The sequence below is a fragment of the Anolis carolinensis genome, chromosome 1 (assembly GCF_035594765.1).
Source record: "Anolis carolinensis isolate JA03-04 chromosome 1, rAnoCar3.1.pri, whole genome shotgun sequence".
Taxonomy (NCBI): domain Eukaryota; kingdom Metazoa; phylum Chordata; class Lepidosauria; order Squamata; family Dactyloidae; genus Anolis; species Anolis carolinensis.
In genome coordinates, this window is record NC_085841.1 from 191,422,638 (window position 1) to 191,439,188 (window position 16,551).

Consider the following 16,551-nt stretch of genomic DNA (forward strand, 5'->3'; position numbering starts at 1 on the left):
ACTGCGTATTGAACTACTTTTTCTGTCAAATTGGTTGTATAACATGATGTTTTGGTGCATAATTTGTAAAATCATAACTTAATTTGATGTTTAATAGGCTTTGCCTTATTCCCTCCTTATTATCCAACATATTCGCTTATCCAACATTCTGCCGGCCCGTTTATGTTGGATAAGTGAGACTCTACTGTATATGATGGTGTGGACTCTGATAAACCAGTTCAAAGCAGATATTGTGGGATTTTCTGTCTTGAAATTCTGGGATATATGGCTGTGTGCAAGAAGGGCCCTTAGGCCCCTTCCATACAGCTGAATAAAATCCCATATTTTCTGCTTTTAATTGGAATACAGTAGAGTCTCACTTATCCAACACTCGCTTATCCAACGTTCTGGATTAGCCAACACATTTTTGTAGTCAATGTTTTCAATACATCATGATATTTTGGTGCTAAATTCATAAATACAGTAATTACTACATAGCATTACTGCGTATTGAACTACTTTTTCTGTCAAATTGGTTGTATAACATGATGTTTTGGTGCATAATTTGTAAAATCATAACTTAATTTGATGTTTAATAGGCTTTGCCTTATTCCCTCCTTATTATCCAACATATTCGCTTATCCAACATTCTGCCGGCCCGTTTATGTTGGATAAGTGAGACTCTACTGTATATGATGGTGTGGACTCAGATAAACCAGTTCAAAGCAGATATTGTGGGATTTTCTGTCTTGAAATTCTGGGATATATGGCTGTGTGCAAGAGCCCTTGGGCCCCTTTCACACAGCTGAATAAAATGTGGCTCCTTCTTTGGAGGTTTTTAAGCAGAGGCTGGATGGCCATCTGTCCGAGGTGCTTTGAACGCGATTTCCTGCTACTTGGCAGGGGGTTGGACTGGATGGCCCATGAGGTCTCTTCCAACTCTACTATTCTATGATTCTATGAAAATCCCACATTTTCTGCTTTGAGGTGGAATATATGAACTGGGAGTGTACAGGAATGTGCCACAAAGCAAGCAGGGTAGGCTTACCGGGTCTACGTCCTTAAGGGCCCAAGTAAGGAGCCTCATAACTTAACTCAAATAGGGACTCATCTGTCCTAAATCCAGCACTGTATACACAACCACATTTTTTTTGAACTGGAATATATGGCAGTGTGGACTCAGATAACCCATGGCCTTACCACACAGCCATAAAACCCAGAATATCAAGGCAGAAAATCTCACAATATCTGCTTTGAACTGTGTTATCTGAGTCCACATTGCCATATATTCCAGTAAATAGCAGAAAATGTGGGGTTTTATTTAGCTCTGTGGAAGAAGCCTTTGTTATCCAAGTCCACACTGCCATATATTCCAGTTCAAAGCAGAAAATGTGGGATTTTATTCAGCTCTGCTGAAGGGGCCACTGTTCAAAGCAGATATTGTGGGATTTTCTGCCTTGATATTCTGGATTATATGGCTGTGTGGAAGGGCCCTTGGACTGCCAAGGCTCAATGCTATGGAATCCAGGGAGCTGTCCTGTTTTTACAAGGTCTTGTGCCTTCTCTGCCCAAGAGTGCTGCTGGTGCCTCACTAAACTACAACTTCAGTAATTCCACAGCATCGACACTGCATTCATTCTACAGTGTCGGTGTACCCCTGGTTGCTGGTTTGGCATAAATAAAATGATGGTTGGAAAAGTAGAGGGATTCTTGTTGCTGTTGTTGTTGTTCTCAATAGCCCTCAAGTAAATTTTGATTGTACTGAGGTTGACTCCTACCACACCAGACATGGGAAAACTTTTTTGCCTTGGTGCCGCATTGTGGGCTGACCGAGAGGGCCGGGCTAGGAAGAAGAGCAGCCGGGCACTCGTTTGGGGGGGGGGGGGGAACAGGCCCAGGAGGGACAGATCCTGTGAGAGGGTGGGGCTGGGAGAGGGCAGGACAGGGCCAGATTGTCCTCCTGACATAAGGACAGGGATGCTTGCTGCATCCTTAGGCCAGGAGGAAAACAAGACATGCAGATACTGCCTTATCCTCCTCCCCAATCGTCTTCTAGCCCGATCTTCAGGCTGTCCTCACGGCATTATGCCGGGAGGAGGGTAAGATAGGCAGGGGCAGCTCCAGCTATACGCAAACCATGCGGGTGGTGAAGGCACAATCCTCTAATGGGCGCCAACTTGTGCCTGAGGGGGTGCCTTGGCAGGAAGAGCCAACGGAGGCTGGAAGGGTACAGCGCCTGCCTCCCTTCCTCCCTGGCTCCCCCGCCCTTTTTGTGCTTGCCCCATTAACTATGGGCTTTGCACTTGCCCCTTTAACTGAGCCGGGGGAGAAGGGCCGCGTGGGCAGGCGGGTTGCCTCCAGTCAGGTGAAGCAGCTGCCTCCCATCGGTATCTGTCTTGATCTGGATTATCTGAGTCCACATTCTATATAATCCACTTCAAAGCAGATAATGTGGACTATCTGCCTTGATATTCTGAGTTATATAGCTGTGTGGAAGGACCCTCAGGGCTCTTCCACACAGCCATATAACCCAGAATATCAAGGCAGAATAACCCACAAAATCTGCTTTGAACTGGGTTATCTGAGTCCACACTGCCATATAATCCACTTCAAAGCAGATAATGTGGATTATCTGCCTTGATATTCTGAGTTATATAGCTGTGTGGAAGGACCCTCAGGGCTCTTCCACACAGCCATATAACCCAGAATATCAAGGCAGAATAACCCACAATATCTGCTTTGAACTGGGTTATCTGAGTCCACACTGCCCTATATCCCAGTTCATTGTTTAGTGCTAAATTCGCAAATATAATAATTCCTACATAACATTACCATGTATTGAACTGCTTTTTCTGTTGATTTGTTATAAAACATGATGCTTTGGTGCTTAATTTGAAAAATCATATTGTAATTTGATGTTTAATAGGCTTTTCCTTAATCCCTCCTTATTATCCAACATTTTTGCTTATCCAACGCTTTTATTTTTCAGTGATTGATTTGGGGGAGGGGAGGGGCGCCAAAATTCTGTTCGTTTACATTTGAAAATTACCTAGGGCCGGCCCTGGAGATAGGTGATGTCCGAGAGAGCTTCGGAGGGCTCTCGGCTGCTGCATGCCTTCCTCAGGCTGTTTTCTCGGCATAAGGACAGGGCTGCTCGTACCGTCCTTATTCTGGGAGGAGGGCGAGACATGCAGTGGCTGAGAGCACTCCAGAGGGCTCTCAGCTGCTGCGTGCCTTCCTCTCCTGTCCTTTCTGCATAAGGAAGCAATGGGCCACTGTGCCCTTATGCTGAGATGACAGGGAAAATGAGGGCCTCAGGTAAGCGCCCAGGGGGCTGCATCAGGCCCCTGGGCCTGACTTTGCCAATTCCTGATATATACTCATGTATAAGTCAAAGGCAGATTTGGGGGCCAAAATTATGGATTTTGCTGTGACCCATGGATAAATTGAGGGTCGTTTCATAGAGAGGGAACAACACCACTACTGGACCTCATCTCCATTCCTCACTGAGGCATTTAAAAAGGCCAGAAACAGCCCCAGAGTGGGGAGAAGAGAGGGCTTAGTATTCATTTTAGATTTTCTTGGGACAGACTAAGCTCTTACCTTTTGCCACTCTTCCCAGAGAAGGCGATGATTTTTAATGATTCCTTATTAAAATTTTTGATAAGAGTTAAAAATAAGAGTTTTAATGTGAGTACAGTACTCACACTGACTTGTGGATAATTTGACCTAGATTTTGGCGATTGGCTTTTTGAATTAACTTTGTAGACTTATACAGGAGTATATAGAGTATTTCAACACTGTTCACAAGAGTATGATTTCTATCCCACTTGTGGATTAGAGAGCACAAGGCAGGGTATGAAACACATATAGGTCTGTCTTTCCAATGCTTTGACATTACTTCTTCCCCTCAGTACCTATTACCTGAGGCTGCCGAATTATTTTGCTTAATTTACAGGGCCAGCCCTGTATTGCATACATTTCAGTACATTAAGGAGCCGTTCCAAATTTACTTTGATAGCACTATGTAACACGGCTACAATATCTGCTGAGAATGTAAGAGAACAATTTTGCATTATTGAGCACATGCCCAGAAATCTGTGATGATCAAAGAAGAGGCTTGGTGATGCTAAAGAAAAATACAGAGTATTATTGCAATTCCCACAACATCCACCCCCAAAAACATAATACAGTAGAGTCTCACTTATCCAAGCCTCGCTTATTCAAGTTTCTGGATTATCCAAGCCATTTTTGCAGTCATGTTGTTTGGGTGCTTAATTTGTAAAATCATAACCTAATTTGATGTTTAATAGACTTTTCCTTAATCTCTCCTTATTAGCCAAGATATTTGCTTATCCAAGGTTTTGCCGGCCGGTTTAGCTTGGATAAGTGAGACTCTACTGTAGGTAGAATGGCTGTTAATAATAAAGTAGCACTGTAAAATTAAACTTTGTTAGGACAGAGAGTTGATCACTTCAGATGGTAGATGCTAAGAAGTGGCAGGAAGTGGTTATGTGTTTGTGTGTGTGTGTGTGTGTGTGAGAGAGAGAGAGAGAGAGAGAGCTTTGTGCCACGTGGCTTGTCCCGTACCATCTAATTCAGACTGCTGTTTTCAAGATGCTCCCTCATCCAGCTGCCATTTGGCTTTTTTCCATGGAATGAAATGAGGGAGAGGGCATCTTCTTTATTATGTCAGGCAGCAAATTTTTTGGTCCTTATCCAAATCTCAGACTGAAAATATTAGGCAGGGTCCATTGAGCATCTTATCAGTGTCTTAAGGAAATGTTTATTACACGGCACATGCATATCTTGCTTTTCTTTGGGGAAGTTTGTTGCAAGTACAGTAGTTAAAACAGTTCAGCCTCACAGAGTCATACCCTAGTCTGATTTCTCTAAGAAATACTATTTTCTCATAGTAGTAGGTAAATGAGCCTATAATAATGTAATGCTGAGAACTATTTGGAACAGGAAATTGCTGCTGCACTGCCGTTCCTTTCTAGCACAGCACTTCAAGTCTTTAGGATTAGCTTCCCAACTTTAACCTCAGGATCTGATTTTTTGCTGGCATTCCTGGTAACCCGTGTTCACACTGATCCATGGGCTGACACTGTTGTTATTTTATAGTTTCCATTTCTGTGTTTATCCTCTTTTTATCTCTCTCCTCTTAAATTTATTCCTTTTAGCCTTCTATGAATTTGATAGCTGTGTAGGAAGAGTACAAAATCACAATTGTGGGTTGTCTCCTCCAAGATAAACTGTGTTTGGTCAAAAAGCAGAGAAGTTAAAATGAAAGAAAAAAGCTGCTATTTGATATGGAAGTCAAGTGAAACTCAGTCTGTTGGAATAGACATCATAATTCAGGCCTATGCCTTAATTGTTTGTAAAACAGTGAGTGGGTAGATGTGTATGTATGTTTTCCAGATAAAATGTACATCCTGTTCAAAATTGAAATGTCTTTACAATACCAACTTATCTTATGATGCTTCATTGGTGCCCTTCACATCCTCCCCTAATCTTGTCTTGCCTCCGGAGTCAGAAATCAGGTAGGAGAGGAAAATGGTACATGATGAAGTTAAATAGGACTTGAGTGGGAAAAAGCACATGCGCTTTAAGGGTTGAACTTGGTGGACATCTTTGCTGTTTTGTACTTTCAATGTACAGTAGAGTCTCACTTATCCAACACTCGCTTATCCAATGTTCTGGATTATCCAATGCATTTTTGTAGTCAATGTTTTCAATACATCGTGATATTTTGGTGCTAAATTTGTAAATATAGTAATTACTACATAGCATTACTGCATATTGAACTACTTTTTCTGTCAAATTTGTTGTATAACATGATGTTTAATAGGCTTTTCCTTAATCTCTCCTTATTATCCAACATATTCGCTTATCCAACGTTCTGCTGGCCCGTTTACGTTGGATAAACGAGACTCTACTGTATTTCCAATGTATGTCAACCCTATTATGGGGTTTTCTTTCATATGCCGCTGAAAGAGTGTGATTTGCTCAAGATCACGCAGGCCCCTTCTACACTGCCATATAAAATCCAAGTTATATGCTTTGAACTGGATTATATGGCAGTGTAGATTTATATACTCCAGTTCAAAGCAGATAATGTATATAGCCGCCCCGAGTCCCCGTTGGGGAGATGGTGGCGGGGTATAAATAAAGTTTTATTATTATTATTATTATTATTATTATTATTATTATTATTATTATTATCTGCTTTGATAATCTGGATTATATGGCAGTGTAGAAGGGGTCCTAGTGGGCTTTGATGCCTGGATAGGAGTTTGAACCCTAATCTGCTGGTTCCCAAGTCCAATGCTTTATTTCGTGTCAAAAGCATTGCATAACAAATACATTTTAAAATGATAAAAAAAGGAAATCACAAGCAACTAAATAGTTTTAGACCAAAAACGGGCAACAGCAACCGCATTGTCCGTAGCTTTAAACAACTCTTCCTCCGTGCATGAGGCAGGACATTGTGGGCAAGCATACATATGCGGAGTTGTTTGTTCTGCTCCACAGTCACACAAGGTGGAGGATTCCTCCAGGTAGTGCCACCTTGCCAAGTTGTCTTTAGATCTGCCCACTCCACTTCTGAGTCTGTTCAGGGACTTCCAAGTTGCCCATTCTTGGTTTGCCCCTGGAGGAAGACCCTCTTGGGGGGCCATCCAGTTAGAATTGCCAGGTTTAGCTGCCCAGAGGGACACCCTTGCTGTTGCTGGAGGAACATCAAGAGGAGTGGTGGTTCTCATGAAGCCCTTCCTTGATTTGAGTCTGGTGGGAGGAGGCTGATAGTCATGCAGAGGGTGGCTTTCACAGTGTTCAACCTTATTTCTCTCACCGTTAGCAGCAACTTCCCGTCGCACGTCAGGAGGGGCAATGCCAGCTAACTTGTAGAGTTTATCAACAGGTGTAGGTTTAAGGCATCCTGTGATTATTCTGCATGTTTCGTTTAGTGCTATGTCCACCTGCTTCAATGCTGAAGCCACTGCACCACATGAGGACTTTATTGTCTAAAGTCTGTCTTTTTTAGACATCTGTTTGCTAGATTTATGCTCCACCTTTTGGCACCAGTGGGACCCAGTGGATTAGTGATAAAATTAGTAAAACAAGTTAACAACTATAATGTACCGTAATTCAAACCAAGTATAGTACTACAGAGTTAACAACATAAAATAAAGTAATCCAAACTAAGTACTACTGGTCATCAAAACATTTGAAAAGAAAGTTTGTACCTGATTGGATTAGAATAATAGAATCATAAAGTTGGAAGAGACCCCAATGACCATCCAGCCCAACCCCATTCTGCCACACAATCTAAGCACTCCCGATGGGTGCAGGAAGCCAGGCTTCTTGGTTAGAGTATTCTTGTCTACTAGCGGAAGAACAGGGAAGGACTCAGCCTAACCTCCCTTGGAATAAACACAGTGGAAGGCTTTCTTTTAGACGTAACAACCACCTACCTAGAGATCACCTCATCTCTTTTTATTATCTCTCATTAGCTGTATTTCACAAGAGAGCTTTTACTCAATATATATGGTCCCCGAAAGGCATATTTAAACCTGTATTTTGTTTGCATGTGCTTTAAATATGGCTCCTTTGCCTTTAACATCAGATAGCTCGGTGAAGTAAACAAGTCTGTACATAAAGATAGTGGCAGATACCACTTCTGGGAAGTTTATAAGAGAGAGAAAGAGAGAGAGAGAGAGAGAGAGAGAGAGAGAGAGAGAGAGAGAGAGAGAGAGAGAGGACTTGAAGTTGCATCACATTGCAAAAGGAAGAAAATTGATATACAGTATTTGGAGAATGGTTAAACGGTTCCATTTCATTTTAAAGGGTTTCCTAAGGGACTGTTATCCTTCATTTTATCCAGTTTCCAATACAGTGACATCTGTGATGGAGAAGAATTTAATTTTCAGCACATTAGCATGACATGACATACATTATACATGGATATCTTTGCAGAAGCAGGCACTTAATATGACTGTATTATACAGATTTAGATTTTTCTGTCTACAAGATATAGAACTTTTCTGTGAAACCTTTTAAACAGCAGTCTTTTAAATAAAAATCCAGTTCTCACCACATATTCTTTCTAGAATGGGAGAATTTTTCAATTTTGCTTTCTCACATATCCAATTTGTTCTGAACATGGTGACACTTCTGAATATTGGTAAATTCTTTTTAAAAAATGAACTGAAAGAAAATTATTTGCCATATGGACTTACCAGATTCACTAGGGATAGCTTTTTGCCACATGTGGCACAATGCTAATTTAATGCTAATATAGTTTTTAAATTGTAAATATTTAGGGTAGAAAACAATCTACTGTACTTTATTTTATTGATTTATATTCAAACTTTCTCTTGTTTCTCTTGCTATCCAAAGATAACTCCTGGCCGTTTCAAGAAAGCAAGCGTAAACTGAGTATTAAGGATTTTCTAATATGTGAATACAGGTTGGGTATTTCTCCTGTAAAGGGCTTGGGACCAGAAGAGTTCTATATTTCATTTTTTTGGATTTTGGGAATACTTGTCTATAGATGACTTCTTGGTTGTGAGATCCATTTATGAAATTCATTTATGTTTCACTATACATATTTTCTGAAGGTAATTTTGTACGTAATATTTTAAACTAGCTTGGGTACCCGGCATTGCCCAGGTTATTTGAAAAAGTAATTTTTTAAATTGTACAAAATGCATAAGGTTGTGGGTGAACTACAACTGACATCATGCCAAGTTAACCCCAAGAAGCTCCATCAGTACTTAAAGTTTGTTATGTTGGGCAAGTTTGCTCTAGATGCACCATTTGGGGTGGGGGGGGGGGGGTCAGTGTGCTCTCTGGCTGTAGGGTAAACTACAACTCCCACTATAGTGAGTCAGTCCCTTCAAACCCCTCCAGTACGTTGAGTTAGCCATGGGAGTTCTGTGTGCCAAGTTTGGTCCAGGTCCATTATTGGTGGAGTTCCCAGTTTCCCTGGTTGTGGGTGAATTACAACTCCCAGAAAGGAAGGTCAGTTCCCCCCATACCCCTCCAGTAATCAATTTTCGGCATACCAGGTACGTGTTCCAAATTTGGTCCAGATCATCGGTGTTTGAGTTCACAGTGCTCTCTGGATGTAGGTGAACTACAACTTCCACAAATCAAGGTGAATTTCCTACAAAGACCTCCTGTATATTTTGCTTGTCATGGGGGCTCTGTGTGCCAAGTTTAGTCCAATTCCATCTTTGGTGGAGTTCAGAGTGCTCATTGATTGTAGGTGAATTATTAATCCCAGTACCTACAACTCCAAAATGTCCAGGCCAATTCCCCTCAAGATCCACCAGTATTCCAATTTGGGCATAATGGGTATGCATGCCAAGTGTGGTCCAGATCCATCATTATTTGAGTTCATAATGCACTCTGGATGTAGGTGAACTACAACTCCTATCAATCCCTCTAAAGACCTCCAGTAGTTTTTGTTGGTCATGGGGTTCTGTGTGCCAAGTTTGTTCCAGGTCCATCGTTGGTGGAGTTCAGAGTGCTCTTAGATTGCAGGTGAATTATACATCCCAGTATCTACAACTCTTATAAATCTCCACAAACCTCTCTAATATGTTCAGTTGCTGATCATCAACCCCTCTGTTTGCTGTATGCCATAGAAAAGAAAGGGAGAAGCAGTGAGCAAGTCATGCAAATTTCACACTGAGAGTCAGAAACACTGGGATGTCTGTTGTGGAGGAAATACAGTGTTCCCTCACTTATCGTGGGGCTTGCGTTCTAGGACCACACGCAATAAGTGAAAATCCACGGAGTAGGGACGCTATATTTATTGTAATATTTATACATTATTTTAGTAGTTGTACACTATTTTAAGTCTTTAGCAACCAATCGTGTGTTGATAAATCGCCTCCTTCTCCTCCCGTTGCCTCTTGGGCTCCTTTTCTCTCCCTTCAGCTTCTTCTTCCTCCCTTCCTTAGGCTGTAAATTATAATTTTTTATGATTTATAATATTCTTTTATTTATTGAAAAACTGTGAAACAGCGAATGATACAATTCCCTAATATTGTGTGGTCCTTGCAATTGCAGCAGAGCTGTATTATTTTTGTGTGGATTCTGTCTGAGCTCAGTAAACAACAACATTTGTGTTTGAACTTGAATATTGGTTTGTCTTGCAATCTTCTTTTACCAATATAATATATACTTCATAAGTCATCCTTTGAAATGTAGACCAGTTCAGCCTTGTCAGTGGCAAAAAAACAAAAAAACAAACACGATAGTTCAGGCTGATTCGCTTTTCAGACATTCTTGGGCTCAGAAGTGTTTTGGATTTTTTATATATATGGATTTTAGAATACCTGTATTTGCACATAATGAGATATTTTGGAGATGGGATCCAAATTTAAACACAAAATTCATTTGTGTTTCATACATACCTTATACACAGAGCCTGAAGGATAATTTCATACACAATACTTGTCACTGATTTTGTGCATGAAACAAAAATGGTTTACAATGAACCTTTAGGAACCAAAGGTGTCAGAATCTCAAACATCCATATGGACAATTTCACATTTTGGAGTATTTTGGATATTGGAATTTACCAACATTACATCTTTTCCTTAGATATGCCCTTTCTGTGATTTCAAATTACCTGGATTTAGTGTGGATGAGATTATGATAATGAAAAACAAAGAAATACAAAACAAAAACAGATAGAAGACTAAACATTTATCTGCAGTGAGGGCAGTTCTTGTGTATATAATTTGATGTTCTATTAATGATTTTTTTATTTAATAGTAGACTGTGGAATAAAATGCCACACAAAACATTTGCTATTTGTAGCTTCTTGAGTAAATTAGTATTGAAGCCTTCCAACCTTAATCGAATTTGGTTTCCTAACAGTAGTTGTGCATTTTATTACTGGTATTTTATAGTGGCCTTTTCTTCTTTTCCTCCTGCAGCTCTAGAAGTATCTTGAAAATAATATCTGAGGGTTTTTATAGCAAAATTTGGAACAGTATTGGCATTCTCAGGAGTCTGAGAATGGCACATTTCCTGCAATCATTCTGAATTTTGCTATACTGTGAATAGCTATCACATTGGATATAGTACTCAGTATATTGCTGGCGTTGTCTAATTGATCGACATTTAAGAAATTACATATTGCTCTAAAACCTATTGTTATTTTCAACTAGAGTAAATAATAATATTACTTTATTTATAATCCACCCTGTCTCCCCGAGGGGACTCAGGGCAGTTATCTGTACCTGTAGCGATTTGTCATGGCCTTGGGGTTGTACAATAAACTATTTAATTGATATGAACTAGAGTAAATGTATTGCACTAGTCAAATCACTTGCCTTTCTGACTGATGAATGAATTAATTCTTTCACAGCATGTCTACAAGTATAGATCTCACATGGGCAGACATTGGCCATAGAGGTGTTTTGGACTTCAACTCCCACAATTCCTAACTGTACATTTTTTTGATTTTATGCATTCAACTAGAAGTGAGGCTTTGGTTATTCCAGCTCACAGTAGGTTCTTTTGCATCTAAATTGTCCACCAAATATGCTGCAGTTAACCTCTCCGATTTACGTGTGTACAGTGCTATTGTTTGTGTGATATTACACTTATAACAAGAAACTTATGCTGTGTTCTCTTTTTGCTTTAGGTTGGCAGCCTCGTTGGTTTGTTCTAGATAATGGGATATTGTCTTACTACGATTCACAGGATGATGTTTGTAAAGGTAGCAAAGGAAGCATAAAGATGGCCGTGTGTGAAATCAAAGGTAAGACTCACAATAAGTCTTTGGGTTAAGTGTGCATTTTGGCTTCAAGTGTAGATATACTATTGTTAAGTTGTTGTTGTTGTTGTTTGCTTTCAAGTCATTTCCAATTTATGGTAGCCTTAAGGTGAACCTATCACAAGGTTTCCTGGGGTGAGAGTGTGGGACTCACTGAAGTCACCCAGTGGGTTTCCATGGTTGAGCATGGAGTTGAATCTTGGTTTCCAGAGTTATAGTCCAATGCCTAGTTCACTACCCAACTTTGGATACACTTTAGGTAAATAGATCACTACTCTGACTCCCCAATGGCGACAAAGGATGATTAAAAAGTGGAGGGTGATGGTAGTGGGGGACATGATTTCTGCAATTTTCTCCAAGATGTTGGGAGCAGATTTTCATTCCCTCTCCCACCCCCAGCACTGAGAATCTCTTTGGCAGAAATAGAAGTGTTTGGAGCCTTGAAATATCATAGAAATTGCAGTTGGTTTTTTTTTTTTAATCCAGGGGACTTTTGATTGATGCAGATTGTGGGGATAAAGTTACTTTGGACAAGTTACTGTTCAGAAGCCCGACTTTTCTTTTTTGTTGCAAGAATTTTCACTTGTTCAATTATCACTTGTGTATATGGACTCAGTGCCTTTTGGCACTTCAGAACCTGATAGGGAGGTCTTGAAAAAATGGAAAATTTTAGTATCAGCATCATTTTAGCTGTTGATAAACCTACTTGATACATTCTGTAATGTACATGAGTGGGACAAAAGAAACTACAGTTACTTATCTTTTCAGTATGGTTGACATCTCAGCAATAATTAAGTAGATAAAAAAGGAAAATGCTATTCATCCATAGATCTATAGTCATTTTGATTTGAAACGTAGAGATTCAAATGCAGTGCTGGACTTGTAGGTGTCTGTTTTCAGCTGCAAGGTTTTCTGTAGAGCAGCAAGGGGTTTCCTAAGGACCAGGCATTATTTGGTAACTACTAATAAAGTTCTAGAGCAGTGCTGCTCAGTCGTGAGCATAAATGCAGTGCCAATCCTGGGATGCATCGGGAAAATACCAGTCCTCCACATCAGATACCTTGAGATGCAATTCCTAGAGAACTCTTGGGGATAGTTTATTCCCATCTAAGGATCCCAGGCAAATGGGAATGTCCATGTCAGTTAAAGCAAAACAATGAATATAATAAATAGCTTGAAGTAATCCAATTGTGACTGGGCAAACTAGCTATGTTTTTTTTGACCACGTTTCAAAATTTTGTTCTTCTACTTTATTTTTTCTTGTCTTGCCAAAGTGCACCCAACAGATAGCACAAGGATGGAGTTAATCATCCCAGGAGAGCAGCACTTTTACATGAAAGCTGTTAATGCAGCTGAACGACAGAGGTGGCTAGTAGCGTTGGGGAGCTCAAAAGCCTGCTTGACAGACACCAAAACAAAAAAGGAAAAAGGTATTTGCTCACATTTTCTAAATTAACCCAGTCTGGGTAGTTATTAGTCAATATTGCTACCATGTGAAATACTAACTTTATTTATTTATTTGTTCATTTATTTATTTGCTGTTAGAAACACTACCACTGGGGCTGGGTGGCCATCTGTTCGTGGTGCTTTGAATGCGATTTTCCTGCTCCTTGGCAGGGGGTTGTACTGGATGGCCCATGAGGTCTCTTCCAACTCTTTGATTCTAGGAAACTGTAGATAATAGAGAATCTTCCTATAAAAAACAACTTCTGCTGGGAGTTATCACAGAATCTTGAGGGAGCACCTAGAAAAATCCTCTAGAATTTTTAGGTCCTCCAATAAGACTCTGGTAATTTTGGTGGAAGTATACCATTGAATCACCTGAAGGATGTAGAAAATTCCTAGAGAGGGTATATTTTGTTGGATATGGAAAGTTAAACCATGGGTACCGGTTCCATATTGTATATGGATATGATTTAAAATTCATTGGGCACCTTGCATTGGTATTGAATGTGCACATTGGGTAAATAGTGATGTGATCCTGAAACCCCTTAGAATCATAGAATCATAGAGTTGGAAGAGACCTCGTGGGCCATCCAGTCCAACCCCCTTGTAAGAAGCAGGAAAATTGCATGCAAAGCACCTCTGACAGATGGCCATCCTGCCTCTGCTTAAAAGCCTCCAAAAAAGGAGCCTTCACCACACTTTGGGACAGAGAGTTCCACTGCTGAACAGCTCTCACAGTGAGGAAGTTCTTCCTGATGTTCAGGCGGAATCTCCTTTCCTGTAGTTTGAAGCCGTTGTTCTGCATCCTAGTCTCCAGGGTAGCAGAAAACAAGCTTGCTCCCTCCTCCCTATGACTTCCCCTCACATACTTCCCCTTGATATACTTTTAAAACATTCAAAAACAATTTACCTGTTGTGGGATCAGGATGGTAGAGCTAATGAGTAGAAATCACCACCAATCTCTTGGTGGGATGTGCAGATATTTGGTAAAACAAGAGCTAAGGTTGGAAACTGACGGAGAAAAATTGATGCTTCTCACCTTGTAGAAAGTTCAGGACTGAGTCTTTTTTGTTTTAAAGAAAGTAAATATTTGCAACGTGAGAGAAACTCCTACACTTGAATGGAAAACTTTGCTATGCTACTCTTGCAGAAACAAACGAAACCAGTGAATCTCTGAAAACCAAAATGTCCGAACTTCGTCTCTACTGTGACCTTCTAATGCAGCAGGTCCATACAATACAAGAATATGTTCACCACGATAAGAATAGTTCGTCACCTACTGTGGAGGTATCAGCCTATTTATTTTCTCTTGAGAAGCTTTTATTTCCCATTGAACAAAGCAAATGATGCTCCCTTTCTTGCTTTGGGGAATCTGCTTCAATGTCATGATATACCGATGAGATTGTCAAGTACAGCAACACAGTTTTTCTAGGATTTCCTTCTGCTAATTTTAGGAATCGCCTAAGTCTGTGGAAGCCTCCTATATGCAAATCGATGAGAGATGTCGCTAAGTGGCAGGAGAAAATGAGGGCGTAATCGCTCTCAATAAAAATTATGCTCCCCAGTGTAATTTTCCTGCAATCTCCAGGTTTCTACCATTGCAAATAGGGCAACACTGACCACTATGAATTGTTACATTTGCTGTTTTTACATTTCCTTGGTAACTTTTTACTTTTTCTTTTGCTGTCTAAACTGAATTTACAAATGCCCAATTGAAGTTTTAAGTTATTGTATTGCTAAAGACATGTGGATGGAAGGAAAATGTCATATGTGTGAGGGCAAACTTCTTGGGAGTGGTGGTGAAGCTTTCTTTTGCCCTTAACTACGTATCAGCTATGTAAACCAGCATTGAGGTTCTGGTAATTTCTGGTTGCTTGAGAGTTGTGATTAAAACTAGGCCTAACTCATACTTTATCCCATACTATAGCATTCCATAAACTTTGTATTGACTTGATATTAGTATTAAAATACAATAATTAAAAGCAAATTAAGTTAAATAAAGACAAACCTAACTTCATGTAACCATTCTAGTAAAGGTAAAGGCAAAGGTAAAGGTTTTCCCCTGACATTACGTCTAGTTGTGTCCAACTCTGGGGGTTGCTGCTCATCTCTATTTCTAAGCCAAAGAGCCGGCGTTGTCCATAGACGCATGACTGCATAGAACACCGTTACCTTCCCATTGGAGTGGTACCTATTGATCTACTCACATTTGCATGTTTTCAAACTGCTAGGTTGGCAGAAGCTGGGGCTAACAGCTCACTCCGCTCCCTGGATTCAACCCACCAGCCTTTTGGTCAGAAAGTTCAGCAACTCAGTGGTTGAACCCACTGCACTACAGGGGGCTCCGTAACCATTTTACTGTATTATAAAAACAGGATTTAAAACATTTAAATAGTTATTTCTTTGATTTTTTGCTGGTTGCTTAAGAATAAAACAATGCATTCAGTGAAAAATGAAAGAGTAAAAAACAAATGAAACTACAAGAGTGAAAGACTGGGGCACATGTTGTAGTGCAAATTTCAGCTCCTTGGCCTGTAACTTATTAAAATGTTTTAATTATTTTTTTAAAAAAGTGAGTGACCGGATATGCTTTTCAGTATTTACAATATGTCATCTAGATTTATGACCTTGCAAATGTTTCTGGTCACATTTATGATTGTGGCACAATTGCTTTGATGGCACATACCCCCTTAAAACCGACTATAAAAGCCAGGCAGCTGCACTAACGGCAAGAATTCTACAGTACTGGTGAGCAGGGTACTGAAGGGTGATGCATCCAGCCCCCTTCAGCTTGTTAGTTACAGTTAGTTGCTCTGTGACTCAATGATATGAGTGGCCATCCTACGGATGTGAATTGATGGGTATGCCTAATTTTTAGGTGGATTTTCGGGGGTTGGATCAGGAGACAAATTGTAACTATGAAATCATAACTTCAGAGTTGATTCTTTTCCATTGTAAAATAATAGCCTGACGAAACATCTCAGGTACTGTGGGCAATCCCTGTGTATAGAAATACTCGATTCAAAGACATACTTGTGTTAGTATGGGGCAGTATACAGAGATATCTTGCAGCACCTTTGAGACTTGAGGCCCCTTCTACATTGCCCTATATCCCAGGATCTGATCCCAGATTATCTGCTTATCCCAGATTATCTGGCAGCAGAGACTCATATAATCCAGTTCAAAGTAGATCATCTGGGATCGGATCCTGGAATATACGACAGTGTAGAAAGGGCCTGAGTGGAAGAAGTTGTTAGTATAAGCTTTGTAGATTTCATCATCAGATGCCTGCAGTGACGTCCCTAGGAACAGACCTTTATGAGCAG

At 40.2% G+C, this 16,551-nt stretch overlaps 1 protein-coding gene across 6 annotated transcripts in view; it reads left to right on the forward strand.

Moving 5' to 3' along the window:
* The window catches only part of plekha3 (pleckstrin homology domain containing A3), a 42,262-nt gene that overhangs the window by 7,178 nt on the left and 18,533 nt on the right, over positions 1-16,551 (forward strand). For 4 of the 6 annotated variants that reach the window (XM_003225684.3, XM_062969132.1, XM_062969135.1 and 1 more), the window contains 3 exons: positions 11,648-11,764; positions 13,054-13,209; positions 14,376-14,512. In XM_003225684.3, coding sequence (XP_003225732.1) covers positions 11,648-11,764; positions 13,054-13,209; positions 14,376-14,512 — 410 coding nt within the window. The remainder of the gene's footprint in view (positions 1-11,647; positions 11,765-13,053; positions 13,210-14,375; positions 14,513-16,551) is intronic. The other 2 variants (XM_062969133.1, XM_062969134.1) reach the window with 1 other exon arrangement.